This window comes from Jaculus jaculus, chromosome 2 (assembly GCF_020740685.1).
Source record: "Jaculus jaculus isolate mJacJac1 chromosome 2, mJacJac1.mat.Y.cur, whole genome shotgun sequence".
Taxonomy (NCBI): Eukaryota; Metazoa; Chordata; class Mammalia; order Rodentia; family Dipodidae; genus Jaculus; species Jaculus jaculus.
Window position 1 is genome coordinate 13,975,214 of NC_059103.1, and position 17,466 is coordinate 13,992,679.

General features: G+C 49.4%; 1 protein-coding gene across 15 annotated transcripts in view; it reads left to right on the forward strand.

Annotated features, from left to right (window-relative positions):
* Gtf2i (general transcription factor IIi) overlaps window positions 1-16,013 on the forward strand; it is a 108,137-nt gene extending 92,124 nt beyond the window's left edge. For 14 of the 15 annotated variants that reach the window (XM_045142592.1, XM_045142599.1, XM_045142595.1 and 11 more), the window contains 10 exons: window positions 179-362; window positions 1,801-1,874; window positions 2,088-2,168; window positions 3,212-3,295; window positions 5,621-5,804; window positions 8,146-8,174; window positions 10,346-10,387; window positions 13,312-13,353; window positions 13,786-13,859; window positions 15,005-16,013. In XM_045142592.1, coding sequence (XP_044998527.1) covers window positions 179-362; window positions 1,801-1,874; window positions 2,088-2,168; window positions 3,212-3,295; window positions 5,621-5,804; window positions 8,146-8,174; window positions 10,346-10,387; window positions 13,312-13,353; window positions 13,786-13,844 — 779 coding nt within the window. In that variant the 3' untranslated portion in view covers window positions 13,845-13,859; window positions 15,005-16,013. The remainder of the gene's footprint in view (window positions 1-178; window positions 363-1,800; window positions 1,875-2,087; window positions 2,169-3,211; window positions 3,296-5,620; window positions 5,805-8,145; window positions 8,175-10,345; window positions 10,388-13,311; window positions 13,354-13,785; window positions 13,860-15,004) is intronic. The other variant, XM_045142594.1, reaches the window with a different exon arrangement.
* Window positions 16,014-17,466: the final 1,453 nt, after the last annotated feature.

The window sequence follows — 17,466 nt, forward strand, 5'->3', positions numbered from 1 at the left end:
CCGCCCAGCCTTTCTGAGTAGAGGAGGAGTAAGCAGTCAGCAGTCCAAATGCCGTCCGGGGGAATCCGGCCCACTTTACCGAGCAGCACGAGCTGCAGGCCGACCGTAGGCGCGTGCTTGCGTAGCTGGCAGGCGCTGCGGCTGCGCCGGCCTGAGTGCCACTCGCGTGTGTTCCCAGGCGAGGCCCTGGGCCTGAAACAAGCTGTGAAGGTGCCGTTCGCGCTGTTCGAGTCCTTCCCCGAAGACTTTTATGTGGAAGGCCTGCCTGAGGGGGTGCCATTCCGAAGACCGTCCACGTTCGGCATTCCCCGGCTGGAGAAGATCCTCCGAAACAAGGCCAAGATCAAGTTCATCATTAAGAAGTGAGCGTGGTGGGGTGGGGTGTAGCGAGCTGCTCGAAACTGGGAGGTGGGCCCCTGGGTTTGCATCGGCAGCTGTCTTATACTCTGCTGAAATAGGTGTTCTAGGTTAGAGCTGGGCATAGGGTGCCAGCCTGCGCAATGTGAGATCCTGTCTCCAAACACCAAAAAGAAAAGATGTGGGCGGGGGGCCAATGCCAGGCGTGGTGGTGGCACGCTTGTCAGAAAGAAGTATGATTAAAGGCATGTGCCACCATACCTGGCTTGTTTTTGTTTTTTGTTTTGTTTTTCCGAGGTAGGGTCTCACTCTTAACTCAGGCTGACCTAGAATTCACCATGGAGTCTCAGGCTGTCCTCAAACTCCCAGCGATCCTCCTACCTCTGCCTCCTGAGTGCTGGGATTAAAGGCGTGTACCACCATGCCTGGCTTGGTTTGGTTTTTTTAAGCCCCTTTTATTTCCCCAAGTTATCAAATCTTCTTAATTTTTTACACACACACACACACACACACACACACACACACACACACACACGTATGTATGTATAAATAAAATGAGAGAGGGAGAATTGGCACATCGGGGACTTTAGCCATTGCAGTTGAACTCCAGACACTTTTGCCACCTTGTGCACCTTGTGCACAGGTTCTAGGGAGTAGAACCTGGTTTCTTAGGCTTCACAGGCAAGTGCCTTAACCACGAAACCATCACTCCAGCCTATATATATATAATTTTATTATTTACTTATTTGAGAGAAAAAGGGAGAGGGAGAGAGAGGTCATGTCAGGGCCTGTAGCACTGCAAATGAGCTCCCGACCACCTCGTGTATCTGGCTTTATGCAGTACTGTATATTTGAACCTGGGTCCTTAGGCTTTGCAAGCAAGTGCTTTAACCAGTGAGCAGTCTCTGCAGCCTTCAATTTTTCTGTATTTGCCAGAACATAAATCAATTAACCAGGCTAATGATTGAAATCAGTGGAATAGCTGGATTAAAATAATAAATATTCAGGTGGGACATGGAATTAGTTGAGGTGAATTTCGGGCTTCCTTTACTAGGTGTAGGGTGCCTTTGAGTCACCCCAGAGTGCTGTCACATGACCAGAGAAAGCTATGTGGCCCTGGACAGCAGCCACCTTCCCCCCAGGTGTAGAATTGGCAGTGGTTGAGGCCTGAGCCTCCCTAGGGGCACAGCAGGATGCCTGGCTCCATGCTTCACCTCTCCCTGCATTTCCTGCTGTCTTTGGGACTGACAAGTCTCCATGGAAAGAAAAGAGTGAAAGTAGTGTATCCAGAGAGGCCCAAATGCTGGGGCAGTTGAGGAGGAGGTGAGCGACATGTTGGGTGCATTGGTTTTGGGGACGCTGTTTTTTGGTTTTTTTTTTTCCATCTTGGAGCAGTGGTGTCCCTACTTGGTCTTCACCTCGTGCCTTCCCTCTTGCTTGTAGGCCCGAGATGTTCGAGACAGCCATCAAGGAGAGCACCTCCTCCTCCTCCTCTTCCTCCTCCAAGAGCCCGCCCCGTGAGTGTCCCCATGCCCAGCATTCCTTACAGAGCAGCCGCCGAGACAGAGCCAGCCAGGCTAGGCCCCACGGGTAGCTGGTCACATCAGCATGAATGATCACAGCGTTGGCACCTTGGTCAGAGTGTCGGCTCGAGGTCCCCTGCTAGCTTGTCGTGTTGGGTCCTGGGAGGCTTTGAGGTTTAAACTCTTCTCTCCCGTCTCCACTTTCAGGGAAAATAAATTCATCCCCCAGCGTGAATACTACTGCGTCAGGTGTGGAAGACCTTAACATCATCCAGGTGACCATTCCAGGTATGGAATACCTGCAGAGTGGCACGGGTGACTCCCCCGCACTTGGTAACAGCTGCCGCCAGGCCCTGTGCTCAGCTTCCCGCTCCCAGGCCAGCTCTCCTGCTCGGGGCTGAGCTCAGCCGGCACTGCCCTCGTCCCTCTGCTCGGTCCTGAAAGAAACCTGACAGCAGTAAGGGTGGAGTATTGTCAGTCAGTGTGCAGGTTTTTTTTCTTTCCATTTTGTGGTTGTAATTTTTTTCTCTCTTGTTAATATTGTAACTTAAAAACCATTTCTAGGGCTGGGGAGATGGATTAGCAGTTAAGGTGCTTGCCTGCAAAGGCAAAGGACCCAGGTTCAATTCCCCAGTACCCGTGCAAGCCAGATGCACAGGCGCATGTCTGTGCAGCTGGAGTTCATTTGCAGCAGCTGGAGCTGGCGCACCCATCCTCCCTCCCTCTCTCTGTCTCTTTCTCTCTCTCTCTTTCTCAAATAAATGAATAAAAATGAAATATGTTAATAAAAATATTTCTAAAAATAGGCACAATTCCTGGGCTGGAGAGATTGCTCATTGTTTAAAGGCACATTCTTTCAAAATTTGAAAGCCCAAGTTTAATTCCCCAGTGCCCACATAAAAAGTTGGTTGAGGAAGCTGAATGTGGTGGCGCACGCCTTTAATCCCAGCACTCGGGAGGCAGAGGTAGAATTGTCTTGAGTTCAAGGTCACCCTGAGACTACATAGTGAATTCCAGGTCAGCCTGAGCTAGAGTGAGACCCCACCTCAAAACAAAGACAACAACAAAAATAAGTTGCTTGGGGGTGCTGGCGAGATGGTTTAGTGGTTAAGGTGCCTGCCTGCTCAGCCAAAGGACCCAGGTTCAGTTTCCCAGTATCCACATAAAGCCAGATGGACAAGTTGGCACATGTGTCTGGAGTTCACTTGCAGAGGTTGGAGGCCCTAGCGAGCCCATTCTCTTTCTTTCTCTCTCAAATAAACAAATAAAATACTTAAAAAAAAAAAAAAGGTTATTACCCTGTTGAGTTTTGGGACTCCACTTTATTTCAGATGACGATAACGAAAGGCTATCGAAAGTTGAAAAGGCCAGGCAGCTCCGAGAGCAGGTCAACGACCTCTTCAGCCGCAAGTTCGGTGAGTTTTGCCGTCTACTCTGGTTCGTAAGGAGTGCGGAGGCTTGGCTTAACAGGTGCCCTCTGTTGATGGTCAGGGAGCTGTGACAAGTGTTTTGCTCTTTCTTTAATAAGAAATGTGGCCAGGGAGATGGCTTAGCAGTTAAAGATGCTTGCTTGTAAAAGTTTGCCAGCACAGGTTCAAATCCCCAGTACCACTTAATGCAAGCTCCACACAGTGCATGCATCTGGAACGCTTTTGCCCTGGCAAGAGGGCCTGGTATGCCCATTCATAGTTTCTCTTTCTCTTCTTCTCTGTGAATAAACAAAATAATATTTTTTAGGCAAGCACCATAACTGCTGAGCCATCTCACCAGCCTCTGAAGTTAGGACAACTCTGCCTTTTTTGTTTTGAGGCGTGTGTGTATGTGTGTTTCTTTTCTTTTTTGTAATTGGCAACTTCTATAATTATAGGCAATAAACCATGATAATTCCCTTCCCTACCCTCCCCTACTTTCCAAATCTCCCCTTCATCGTGTGCTCTCCCCCTCTCAATTAGTCTCTCTTTTATTTTGATGTCATCATCTTTTCCTCCTATTGTGAGGGTCTTTTGTAGGTTGTGCCAGGCACTGCGAGGTCATGGATATCCAGGCCATTTTGTGTCTGCAAGAGTGCATTATAAGCAGTCTTACCCTTCCTTCGGCTCTTAAATTCTTTCTGCCACCTCTTCTGCAATGGACCCTGAGCCTTGGAGGGTGTGATAGAGATGTCTCAGTGCTGAATCCTTCTCTGTGACTTTTTCTCAGCACTGTGGTGCTTTTGAGTCATCCCTGAGGTTACCACTATTTGAAAAGAGAAGCTTCTCTAACCAAAAGTGAGAGTAGCACTAATATATGGGTATGGGGTCGGGCATGGTGGCGCACACCTTTAATCACAGCACTCGGGAGGCAGAAGTAGGAGGATTGCCATGAGTTCAAGGCCACCCTGAGACTACATGATGAATTCTAGGTCAGCCTGAGCTAGAGTGAGACCCCTCCTTGTGGGGGGGAAAAAAAGCCAGATGTAGTGGTACATGCCTTTAATCCCAACACTTGGAAGGCAGGGCTAAGAGGATCGCCATGAGTTCGAGGCCACCCTGACACTATACAGTGAATTCCAGGTCAGCCTGGACTAGAGTGAGACCCTACCTTGGAAAACCAAAAACACTCACGTATACACACACACACACACAAAGAGAAGTGTTACTGGGCATTTTGGTGAGCATATATATGTGCATTTAGCCAGATACCAGCAGGCAATACACTCCTATGCATGTATTCTCTCCCATGGAGCAGGGCTCAAGTCCAATTAGTGAGTGTTCGGTTTCCCCCATAAGGGATATTACATCCGTTGGCTCATTTGGCCTGCCCGGGTTTTGCTCTAACTCAGGCTGACCCGGAATACACTATGTAGTATCAGGTTTTCCTGGAACTCACATTGATTGATCCTCCTACCTCTGCCTTCCAAGTTCTGGGATCAAAGGCATGCACTACCACACCTGAATATCTTTTAAAAACGAAAATGTGAAATTACTCTTAGTATCGAAGTTGGTAAAATTAAGGTTCAAGCTTAAGTTTGTTTGGCTGTATACACACTAGTGAGTGGAGAAGGTCAGGCTGGGCGCGGCGCAGCGGTGAGGTACTGGCTTCAGATCTCCAGCACCTGTGCCCGTGGAGGTGCGCCGGTAATCTCAGCACCCGGGGCGGCAGAGACGGCGAAGTCCTGGGGCTCACTAGCTGAGTGCTGTGATTAAAGGCATGTGCCACCATGCCCAGCCACCCATTGTCTTTATTTATTTGCCTCTCCCTCCCTCTCAAATAAATAAAATATTTCTTTTGAAAATCCAAAATAGGGCTAAAGATACTGCTTAATGGTTAAGATGCCTGCCAGCAAACCCAAAGGACCCAGTTTCAGTACCCCCAGTGCCCATGTAAAAGCCAGTTGCACAGGGTGGCACATGCGTCTAGAGTTTGTTTGCAGTGACTGAAGCTGTGGTGCAACCACCTCTCTCGCTCTTTCTTTCTCTCTCTCTCTCCCTGTCTCTCTCTCTCTCTCTTTTCTTTCTCTCTTTGCCTCTTCCTCTCTTTCCCTCAAACAAATAAATAAATAATTTTCTTTTAATCCAAAAGAAACAAAGAATAAGGCAGGGAGCAACTAAGAAGGACACCCAATACCACCCTCTGGGCCTACACGCACATGCACAACGCGTGCACGCACACATGCCGCAGAGAAAAGTTGACGTGCGCATCCTAAATTCTTTGGAAAGTGACAGGGTGCTCTCTGCTGCTTCGTTGTCGTCTCCTTGCAGGAGAAGCTATCGGAATGGGCTTCCCCGTGAAGGTTCCCTACAGAAAGATCACCATCAACCCTGGCTGCGTGGTGGTCGACGGCATGCCCCCGGGGGTGTCGTTCAAGGCCCCCAGCTACCTGGAGATCAGCTCCATGAGAAGGATCCTGGATTCTGCGGAGTTTATCAAGTTCACCGTCATCAGGTGAGCGGGGCCCTGCTGTCACAGAGCAGTGTCGCGGTCGCGGTCGCGGGCTGAGCCGTTCTCTAGAGTGCTGTTGGAGGAGTCGGCAGGAAGCTCCTCAGTACTGAGAGGCTGGCTCTGCGTGACGGTTGGACGTGAGGTGAGCTAACTGCTGGCATTGTCGTTGTCGCTACGGCAGGGCTGAGGGTCAAACCCAGAGCCTCTTCCTCATTAGGCTGCTGTTGTGCTGCGCTCCCAGCCTCTCGGCTGACTTCTAGAGAGCTGTCCCTGGCCTAGAACTCACTGTGTAGAGCAGGCAGGCCTCAAACTCACAATGCTGCTCTTGCCTGTGCCTCTCAAATTCTGTGATCTGAGCCACCATATCCAACTGAGTCCTTTGGTTTGTTTTGAGCCAGGACCTCACTCCAGCCCAGGCTGACCTCCAGCCTCAACGTGGGGGTACCAGTGCCCATATTTGTTCCTACATTCCTGTCATCCAGCCCACAGGAGGCTGAGGCAGGAGGATTGCTACCAGGTCAAGGCTAGCCTGAGCTACAGAGCAAGATCCTGTCCCTTCTCTATACCCCCCCAAAAGTGACATCTCCCTAACCAGAAATCCTTCATTATCGTAAATTTTCTATCCCCAAAAGTATTGTTAATCAGAAATCCACCTAGTGGAGGTTGTGGTTAAAGGCACTTGCTTGCCAAGCCTGACAGTCCCAGTTCCAGTCCCCAGTGCCCATGTAAAGCCAGATGCACAAAGTGGCGAATATATCTAGAGTTTGTTGCAGTAGCAGGAAGCCCTGTTGTACCCGTTCTCTCCCCCCCCCCCCCAAGTAAATAAAAATATTTACCTGGGCATGGTAGTCTGCGCCTTTAATCCCAGCACTCAGGAGGCCAGAAGTAGGAGTTCAAGGCCTGCCTGGGACTACAAAGTGAGTTCCAGGTCAGCCTGTGCTAGAGTGAGACCCTACCTAGAAAAAGCAACATCAACAACAATAGGGCTAGAGAGATGGCTTAGCAGTTAAGACATTTGCCTGCAAAGCCAAAGGACCCAAGTTCAATTCCCCAGGACCCACATCAGCCAGATGCACAAGGGGGCACATGCATCTAGAGTTTGATTTCAGTGGCTGGAGGCCCTGGCACGCCCATTCTCTCTCTCTCCCTCTCTCTCGCTCAAATAAATAATAAAGTTAAAGAAAGGCATCGACAACAACATATACATATACATACATATATGTATGTATATACATGTATATACACATACATACATACATACATACATGGGAATGAATGAAATGAAATCTACCCAGTTGGTTCATTGTCCATTTCCCTCTGTCTGCTGAAGATCTGGCCTGGGATGCTGATGTCTTCCCACTTCACGTATCTTCGCCAAGGTGTCTTTTTGCACCCTTTCCCTGGGAGTCCCGAGTTTGACCCACATAACAAAACAGAGTTTCCAGAGGCCAAAGCCTTCCTTCGTAGGCCTTTGACCAGCATCCTCTCCTCTCTGCTCCTTCCCCTTCTCTGTGACACTTTCTTTCTAGCAGTGACTCTACTCTAGCTGTGCTTTCTGTAATTAGAACAGTGCATGCCCATCTAACGCAGCCAACACATCGACCCCAAGTAGAGCTATTGTTAGCAAATATCACATAGAGGCTGGAGAGATGGCTTTGCGGTTAAGACACTTGCCTGCAAAGCCAAAATACCCAAGTTTGATCCTCCAGGACCCATGTAAGCCAGATGCACAAGGTGGCTCATGTGTCTGGAGTTTGCAGCGGCTGGCAGCCCTGGCGTGCCTGTTCTCTCTCGAGTAAATTTTTAAATAAAAAAGTAAGGAAATAAGCCAAGCGTGGTGGCGCATACCTTTTATCCCAGCACTCAAGAGGCAGAGGTAGAAGGATCACTGTGAGTTCGTGGCCCCCCGAGACTACATAGTGAATTCCAGGTCAGCCTGGGCTAGAGTGAGACCCTACCTACTCAGTGGGTAGAAGGCTTTTGCCTATCATGCACCAAACCCTGGGTTCTTCCTGGCACCATATAAACCACGCAAGGTGTCTTATGCCTGTAATCCCAGTGTAGGGAGATAGAGGCAGGAGGGTCAGGAGGCCATCCTTACCTACGTAAGAGGTTTCATGGCCAGCCTGGGATCCATGAGACCCTATGTCAAAGAAAAAAACAAAAGGACTGCACTGATAAGTACCCTTATATCTTACTTGTCTATTCCACAAGGTCACAGAGTAATAGAGAATATCAGTGTAGTATACAAGTGATACGTGTTCAGTATTATTTAAATAAGCAAACAACACTCTCATAGAATACAAATAAACTATTGCCATATGAAATTTTTTTCTCTCTTTAGGCCATTTCCAGGACTTGTGATTAATAACCGTGAGTATTTTTTCTGACATTTTGTTGTGTTCTGTTCTGTTTTGTTTTGTTTCTCTGGATCTGAGTGTGTGTTTGGGTTGGTATGTTACATGGTCTTAACATGATACTTCCTCCCCACCAGTAACTATAGAAAGTAATTGTTTTATTCTTTAACATAAAGCAAAATGCATGTTGTACTTCTAAAAATCGAGAGGTTTCTTTTTTTTAAAACTTTTTTGTTTATTTTTACTTATTTATTTGAGAGCGACAGACAGAGAGAGAAAGAGGCAGAGAGAGAGGAGAGTGGGCGCGCCAGGTCTTCTAGCCACTGCAAATGAACTCCAGATGCGTGCACTCCCTTGTGTATCTGGCTCACGTGGGTCTTGGGGAATCGAGCCTTGAACCAGGGTTCTTAGGCTTCACAGGCAAGCACTTAACTGCTAAACCATCTCTCCAGCCCTTAGAGGTTTCTTAATGTTTCTTGGCCTGGGTTTATTTAGTCATTGATGGTAATAATTATACCTATTGCGGCTCACATGTGATCATATAAAGTGGGCTTGCAAGCTCTCTGCTAAACTGAGAGGTTCCAGCAAAGCCTTGTGTAGGCTGGGAAGATGAGGAATATCCTGGCTGGCTGTGTCGGAAGGCACTTCACCCTGGCCACCGGGAGCAGGGTGTGCCCTGTGTGCAGGGCAGCAGGCATTGGCATTGGGGCCTGCTGTTGGACCCATGTTGTGGAATCCTGGGGGTGGGTTGAGAGAAGGAGGTCTGCATGAGGCTTAGCTGCGTTAGCATAACCCTTCTCGCTCCAGCCTAGGCTGGCCTTGAACTCATGGGGATGGTCCTACCTCAGCCTTCCCAGTGCTGGGACTGGAGATGCCCACCACGCATGGCTTAGATAGCTATGGTGATATCTGCGAAGTGTATGGCATGTCATCTGTTCACATGCCTTTGACAGAACAGAACAGCTGCAAGGGGCGTCCCCATTCCCAGATGGTTTGGGCAGTTCGTGTAGTATTTTCTTATTTTATTTTATTTATTTATTTGAGAGAGAGAGAATGGACACACCAGGGCCTCCAGCCACTGCAAACAAACTCCAGACGCATGCGCTCCTGTGTATCTGGCTTTCATGGGTTCTGGGAAATTGAATCAAGGTCCTTTGGCTTTGCAGGCAAATGCCTTAATCCCTAAGCCATCTTCTCCAGCCTTCATGTAGTGTTTTAAGCAAGATTTAATTATGCTATTATGTTTTGTATTATTCTGTTAACTTTATTATTAAAAGTTTGCAAAAGCTCTGGGCATGATGAAACACACCTATAATCCTAGCACCTAGAAGAAGAGGCAGGAGGATCAGAAGTTCAAATTTTACCTTGGCTACCTTGTAAGTTTGGGGCTAGGCTACAAGAAACCTTATCAAGAAAGAAAGGAAGGGAGGAGGAAAGAGAGAGAAGAGAAGAGAAGGAAAAGAAAGAGAGAGGAAGGAAGGAAGAATCAAATCGGAAAAAGGCCTGTGATAGTTTTTTCATTTAGTCTTTTTATTATTATTATTATTACTGTATTTATTCAGGGAAGTGTAGAGCCAAAGGAAGGAAAATGAATACACTCACATGGTCTGAGAACCTACATGGTAGGTCTGGAAAAACCATAAAAAGAAAGTTAGAAACCAGGTGTGGTGGCACACGCCTTTCATCCCAGCACTCGGGAGGCTGAGGTAAGAGGATCGCTGTGAATTCGAGGCCACCCTGAGATTGCACAGTATATTCCAAGTCAGCCTGGACTAGAGCAAAACCCTACCTTGGAAAAGCAAACAAAAAAAAAAGTGGTAGAGAGAGCCCACGTGGGGGTTGGGGCGAGATGAGGGGAAGCTCACCAGAACTTGCAGGTTCATGAGTGGTCAGGCAGTCCAGAGAGCTGAATCATTTTTGATTGCGGTTCATCTGCCGGTTGTATCGTTTGAGTTTGTAAAAAGAGTGTAATCTTCTGTTCGGCCGCGCCCAGGTGCACGTTTACAGCGCTCCACTGTGTTCCCGTCCACGTGTGGGCGTCTGCAGTGGAGCCGCGTGTGACCTGCTAGAGCGCTCACGTCCCTTCCCTTCTTAACGGTCGGGAGGAAAGAGGCTCTGTGGCCAAGAAAGCTGAGCCGTGGCCGTGCGTCCCTGGGTCCTCACCGCAGCCGTGTGCTTTCTTTCCAGAGCTGGTCGATCAGAACGAGTCAGAAGGCCCCGTGATACAAGGTGAGGGCTCCCTGCTTCCACCGCCTGCTGTGGGGGAGCCACGTAGACAGTCTTGGTTTCCTCCTTAGCTGCCATGACTGAAGGCCCGTGAACGAGCTTGAACTTGAGCTGGGAGTGCAGACTCAGGGCCCAGGGCTACAGACCTGGTGTCAGGAGACTCGTAGCCAGGACAAAATGAATAAGGCACCGTGGTGTCCGGCTTGCCTGTACTTTTCCTTCTGGGTGAGCTTCCTACCCCAGCTTCCCTAGTACTGGGATTACTGGCATGCCCATGATGGTATAGTGGTATAATGTTTTTCACTTTACTATGTGTGCCACCAATTTCTTTTTTCTTTATTTTTAATTTGAGACAGAAAGGGAAAGAGAGAATGAGAATGGGCACACCAGGCCCTCTAGCCACTGCAAGAACTCCAGATACATGTGCCACCTTATACATCTGGCTTATGTGGGACCTAGAAAATTGAACCTGGGTCCTTAGGCTTCAAAGGCAGCCCTGTTTGTTTGTTTTGGTTGTTCGAGGTAGGGTCCCGCTGCAGCCCAGCCTGACCTGGAATTCACTGTGTGGTCTCAGGCTGGCCTCATACTCACTGCAGTCCTACTTCTGCCTTCCAAGTGCTGAGATTAAAAGCGTGTGCACCTTTTTTTTTTTTTTTTTTTTTTTTTTTTTTTTTTTTTGAGGTAGGCTCTTACTCCAGTCCAGACTCACCTGGAACTTACTTTGTAGCCCAGGCTGGCCCCGAACTCACAGTGATCCCCTTGTGATAACCTCCCAAATGCAGGGGTTAAAAGTGTGGACTACCCTGCCCAGCTTGTGCTAATTTTTTTTAATTTTTTTAAATTTATTTATTTGACAAGGAAAGAGAGTGAGACGAGGCACACCAGGGCCTCCAGTCACTGCAAACGAACTCTAGACATGTGTCACCTTGTGCATCTGGCGGCTTACATGGGTCCTGGGGAATCCAACCTGGGTCCTTTGGCTTTGCAGGCAAACTCCTTAACCACTGAGCAAAAGATTTATTTATATGAGACAGACAGTGAGAATGGGCATGCCAGGGCCTCTAGTCACTACAGATGAACTCCAGATGCATGTGCTACCATGCACATCTGGCTTAGGTGGGACCTGGAGAATCGAACCTGGGTCCTTAGGCTTCACAGGCATGTGCCTTAACCACTAAGCCATCTTTCCAACCCCCCAGTCCTTTTTATGGTAGAGACAGAGAGAGAGTGAATATGGGCATGCCAAGGCCTCATGCCACTTTAAATGAAAGCCAGACGCATGTGCCACCTTGTGCATCTGGCTATACATGGGTACTCGGGAATCGAACCTGGGCTGGCCAAGTTTGCAAGCAAATACCTTTAACTGCTGAGCCATCTCCAACCCTTGAGCTTTTTAAAAAAAAATTATTTATTTATTTATTTGGCAGAGAGAGAATGTGTATCTGGCTGATGTGGGTCCTGGGGAATTGAACCTGGGACCTTTGACTTTTCAGGCAAACCCCTTAACCACTAAGCCATCCCCTCTACCCCCCCCTTTTTTTTTTTTGCCTGTTTTTTCAAGGTAGGGTCTTACTCCAGCCTGGCTGGAATTCACTGTGTAGTCTCACATTGCCCTCGAACTCACAGCGATCCTCCGACCTCTGCCTCCTGAGTGCTGGGATTAAACAAAGGCATGTGCCGCCACGCCGGCAGTGCCCCCCACCTTTAAAAAAAATTTTTTTTTTGAGGTAGGGTCTCACTCTAGCCCAGGCTGACCTGGAATTCATTATGTAGTCTCATGGCTATCCTACCTCTGCCTACAGAGGCCTGGGATTAAAGGCGTGCGCCATCATGCCCAGCTCGAGCTTTTAATTAAAGGGTTTTTTTGTGGGTTTTTTTTTGTTGTTGTTTTTTTTTTTTTTTTCTGTTTGTGTGTGATTTCTTTATTTAAAACAGAGGTAGATACAGAGAGAGAGAGTAATCAAGAAAGAAAGGAAGGATATAGTTGTGCTTGGGCATCTTCCCACAGCAGACAATCTCCAGACACATAACCCATTTTGTGCATCTCACAAAGGCTAGGAATTTAGAGGAATCTGAGGGCTTGTGTGGGTGTTCCATCTCGGGGGGGGGGGGGTCCTTCCCTCCCTTTCTCTTTTCTTTTTTTTTCCCCCTGAGGTATTGTGTCACTCTAGCCCAGGCTGACCTGGAACTCACTCTGTAGTGCCAGGCTATCCTTAAAGTCACAGTCATCTTTCTACCTCTGTCTACTGAGTGCTGAGATTAAAGGTGTGTGCCACCACACCTGGCATTTTCTGGGTTCTTTTTTTTCTGCCCCACCCCCTTTTTTTTTATTTGAGAGAGTGAGAGAGAAAGAATAGGCATGCCAAGGTCTTCAGCCACTGCAAACAAACTCCAGACACGTGCACCATCTTGGCTTTATGTGGGTCCTGGGAAATCAATCCTGGTTCCTTTGGCCTTTCAGGAGAGCACCTTACCTCTAAGCCATCTTTCTAGTCCATTGTCTGGGTTCTTTAAAGGGTTTAAAGATCAGCCTTTGGCTAGAGAGATGCCTCATTGGTAAGTGCTTATCTTGCAAGTATGAGGACCTGAGTTCATTCCCAGTACCCGTGTAAGAAAATAACATATAAAACATTTGGAAAAAAAGAAAAGTCGGGCTGGAGAGATGGCTTAGCAGTTAAGCGCTTGCCTGTGAAGCCTAAGGACCCCAACTCAAGGCTCGATTCCCCAGGACCCATGTTAGCCAGATGCACAAGGGGGCACACACATCTGGAGTTCCTTTGTGGTGGCTGGAAGCCCTGGTGCACCCATTCTCCCACACCCCCACCCCCCATCTCTTTCTCTCTCTTTGACTGTTGCTCTCAAATAAATAAAAAAAAAATTTTTTTAATTAAAAAAAAAAAGAAGTCATCATGTGTATTTCTCTTTAGAATCATCTGAGCCAAGCCAGGTGGAGGGTCCAGCAACAGAAGGTAAGGGCAGTGAAGCTATGGAGGTCTGAAGTGAGTCACCGATAACTTGGGACTCAGGAGGAGGATTGGGGGGGTATCAACTGTGCTTCTTCCATGTGGTTCTGTCTGGGCAAGAGGTAGAGCTGGTGAGTGGTTCCTCTGCCACATAGATAGGGTGTACGATTAACAGCATAGAAAAGTAGCAAATGTGCATGAGCTCGGCACAGCTCTGTGGTAGGGTGCTTGCCTGCATGTGGGAGCTGGGCGACTGGGTTCCCTCTCCAGCACTGCAAAACAAACAGTAATCAAAATCCCATACCCGGAAGCAGTGCTATTGAGAATTGAGGGCCTGCCTTAGCAACTCGGTTTGTGTGGATGGATACATGAGCAGGCAGGAGCATATTGCGATATTGCAAGTGGGGCTGACCACCCCCCTCCCTGTTCTCTTGGCAGAAATTAAAGAGACAGATGGAAGCTCTCAGATCAAGCAGGAGCCAGACCCCACGTGGTAGACTCTTCCCTCCCAGGTAAGTTCACCCTGTGCCGCCCTGCTTTGCCTGTGCCTCTGCCTGCACAGGAGCTGGTGCCACTCACCGGCCCAACGAGCAAGCTTTCCTGTGTTTCTCTCTCCAGACGATGTTGGGGTTTGGGAAATGGCTTGTTTGCAAAATCTCTTTAGCCACCCACATAAGAGACAGGCCCAAAGAGTGGCGTAAGTGGTAAGAGGCCCTGGTGTGCTGTAGACACACAGAGTAAGTAAGTTAACAGTTAGTAAGTAAGTAATTTAACTTATTTGAGGAGAGAGAGAAAGAGGCAGAGAGAGAGAAAGAGAGAATGGGTGCACCAGTGCAGGCACATGCTCCACCTTGTGCATCTGGCCACATGGGTACTGTGGACTCGACCCTGGTTCCTTTAGGCTTCACAGGCAAGCGCCTTAACCACAGAGTCATCTCTCCAGCCCTAGTTTTGTTTTGTTTTTTTTTTTTTTTAGAAAAACTTTTTTGCCCTCAGAGAATTGTTTTGGTCCAGAATCATAGGTCACCCTTGTGTCCTCCCTGGAGTGCCCCCAGGGTCGGTGTCCCCTCTGCTAGTCTGCCTCTCCCCGGTTCTAAGCCCAGCTCTCTGTGCCAGGCTTGCTGAGCAGGACCAGGCTCCTGTCGGGAGGCTCGCCGGCCCCAAGGCGAAGCACTTTCCAACAGCTCCTCTGAGTATTTGCCTGGTCCGCCTCATAGTCTTGGACTTGGAGCTTGGGATCCTTCATGAGTGCTTTAACCTGTATTAGTGGCTTTCCTTGTGGCTGTGTCAAGAAACTTGGGGAGGAAGGGTTTCCTTCAGCTTTAGTTCAAGTCACAGCCCATCATGTGGGGGCAGGCGTGGGGCAAGAGCTCGAGGCAGCTGGGCACACGGCCTCCACGGTGAGGAAGCAGAGGGTGATGAGTGCCCAAGCTCAGCCAGCTTTCTCTTCAGCCCAGGACCCAGCCCAAGAGATGGTGCCACCCACAGTTAGCGTGGGTCTCCTAGCTCAATTAACCTCACCCAGAAACTCCCTCACAGACATGCCCCCACCCTTTAAGCACAGATTTGCCCCGGGCTGTTGTGATGGGTGATGGTGGTGGGTTGTGTCACCCCGTTAACCCGTTTGCTCACTTGGCTGTTTCCTCTCCTTCCTCAGCTTAAAGCGCCTGTGGTTGAGAAGAGCTTTTCGGACCCGTTCCTGCCCCATGCTGTGTAATATACTTGTATAACAGAAATACCTTCTATACAAACCTGTTTTTCTACTTTTAGATAGAAATGTCTACTTTTTCAGCAGATCTGTGAGTTGATTAAAGAGCAGAGTGACTGTAGGTTTGCAGTGGCTGGCTGGCTGGCTTTGGAATCGAGTAGCGTGCTGGGAAGACGCCCGGGACCTGGCGGGGGGCCTCGTCGGGTGTAAGGAGGTCCGCCGCGCTGTGCGTTTCCCAATCAAGCGAGCGTCTCTCCCGCCGGAACATCGCAGCTCCCGCAGCGAAGAGAATGCCTGTGATAGTCAGTTCTTTAGTTTTTCTATTTGAGAAATCATTTCGGCGACCCTCCGCTCGCAGCTCTCCTTCGTGCCGAGGGAGGCCAGTGTCTGTATATTTGACTAAGCCCCTTCCTGAGCCCTCCATCACTGTTCCTGTTTCCACCACAATGAAGAGAAGCGCTGCCTGGCGGTCGGTGTGAGGTCAGTGTCCCCACACGCGACTAGAGAGGACGTCCTCAGAGGCTCTTCCACGGTGACTTTTTGGCAAGCACACTGCCCAGGGCACCCCCGGAGGTCAGAGCTGGGTGACCCCAAAGTCCACCCTCAGCCTGCGGATGCGCAGGACTCTCGGGGAGCACTGTTCCGGCTCAGGTCGGGCTCAGGCTGTCTGTCATTCGTCTCTGATTCTGCCTGTGGCACTGCAGTGACCGCCCGCCCGCGTGTGCCCGCGGGGAGTGCAGCCGGACGCTCCTGTATGCCAGGGCAAGGGTTGTAAGATACCAGCTGTCGAAAGCTAGAGTGTGACGGCCTAGCTTCCTTTAGCTTTTTCACGATATTCACGATGGGAAATTATATTACATGGTAGCAGAAATAGGCATTTTTATGTTCCTTATATTTTACCTCAACTTAAATTGTAGATATAGGGAAATAAATAAAAATCATCCTTGCCTTTCACATACGAATGCCTTCTTTCTAAGCTGTCTCCCTGGGGTCTGGGAGCGGGTGGCTGGCGTGTCAGCGTCGCAGCCCCTCCTCGCAGGACTTCTTGAGAGGCGCTGGACCCTGCCTTTTTTCCTGCAAGGAGTTGATGGGGGTGGAAAGACCCCTGTGGTTCCCCAAGCCTGGAGGCTACCTGCCACCCAGGAAGGCTCCAGGAAAGCACTGCATGGCCTGACCCCCAGAGGGGAGTGGGGCAGAAGGCCGTTCCCAAAGACTCCTCATGCAGCCCCCCCCATTCTTTGAAGCCTTGCTCCCTGCAAGCAGCCTGCTCGTCTGGCAGGGTCAGCTGCTCCTCTAGCAGAAGACCTGACGAAGCCACGTAGGGAGGGAGCACTTGGCTTGTTTGGGATGTTTCAGTCCATGGCCTGGCGGCCGCTAGCCCCCCCCCCCCCCCCCAGACTTGAACACTTCCCACTGGAACCAAGGGTCTTGGAGGGACGCTTACTACAGCACCCAGCAGATTTGGTCCGGGGTCGGATGTGGGCTTGTCTACAAGTGGGTGGCAGTGCAAGCTTCCTGAGGCATGGGCAAGACATTGTTGTGCTTTGGGGTAGCATATGGGGTCAAGCTTGCTGCCTGTCACACCTTCACCAGGAGGTGGGGTTGTGGCTGACAGAGTGACTGTCTAGCATGCACAGAGCCTAGATTTGGTCTCCAACACCACACAAACCAGACAGGTTGGGGCACACCTGTGCTTAGCTCTCTGGAAGTGGAGGCAAGGAGGATCAGAAGTTGAAAGTCGCTTTTTGGCTGCAGCGCCTGGCCGGCAGGCAGCATCCAAAAGAACTCCCGAGCAGAGCACATGGGCGAAGGCCAGGATGGCTTGAAAATAGGGTATTCTTTGTGTGTGCGTGCGTGTGTGTGTGTGTGTGTGTGTGTGTGTGTGTGTGTTACAAAGGGGGATTTAGTGGGCCAGCTTATAGGCTGCAGGCTGGAGAGTCAGAGAACCTGCAGGGTACTGAGGCTGGATGCTCAGCAGTCCCAATCTGGCCCTGAAGGTCTAGAGTAAAAATAGGGTATTCTTGACCCACCCGAAGAAAGAAATAGCATAGCATTGCAACTGGCTTCAGGTGCCCTCACCTGAATGCGAAACCTGTCTCCATCAGAAAATCGGGTCTCTGACACTTTTGTCACACCATGTAATGTATTACATCAAATCATACGGAAAGAACAGATGCTCATCCAGATTCTAGAGCAGAATGCTTACAACTCCAGGAGTATGCACCACTTGATGCATGGCTTAGCAGTTAGGAGCGAGCCTGAGAACTCATGTTTGGATCTCCAGGAACCACTGTAGCCAGGTACAGTGACACAAGCAAGCAATGTCACAAATGTGCGCAATGGGTCACACACATCTGGAATTAACTAACAAGCAGTGCCTTAAGGCCCTGGTGCGGCCCTTCATTCTCTCT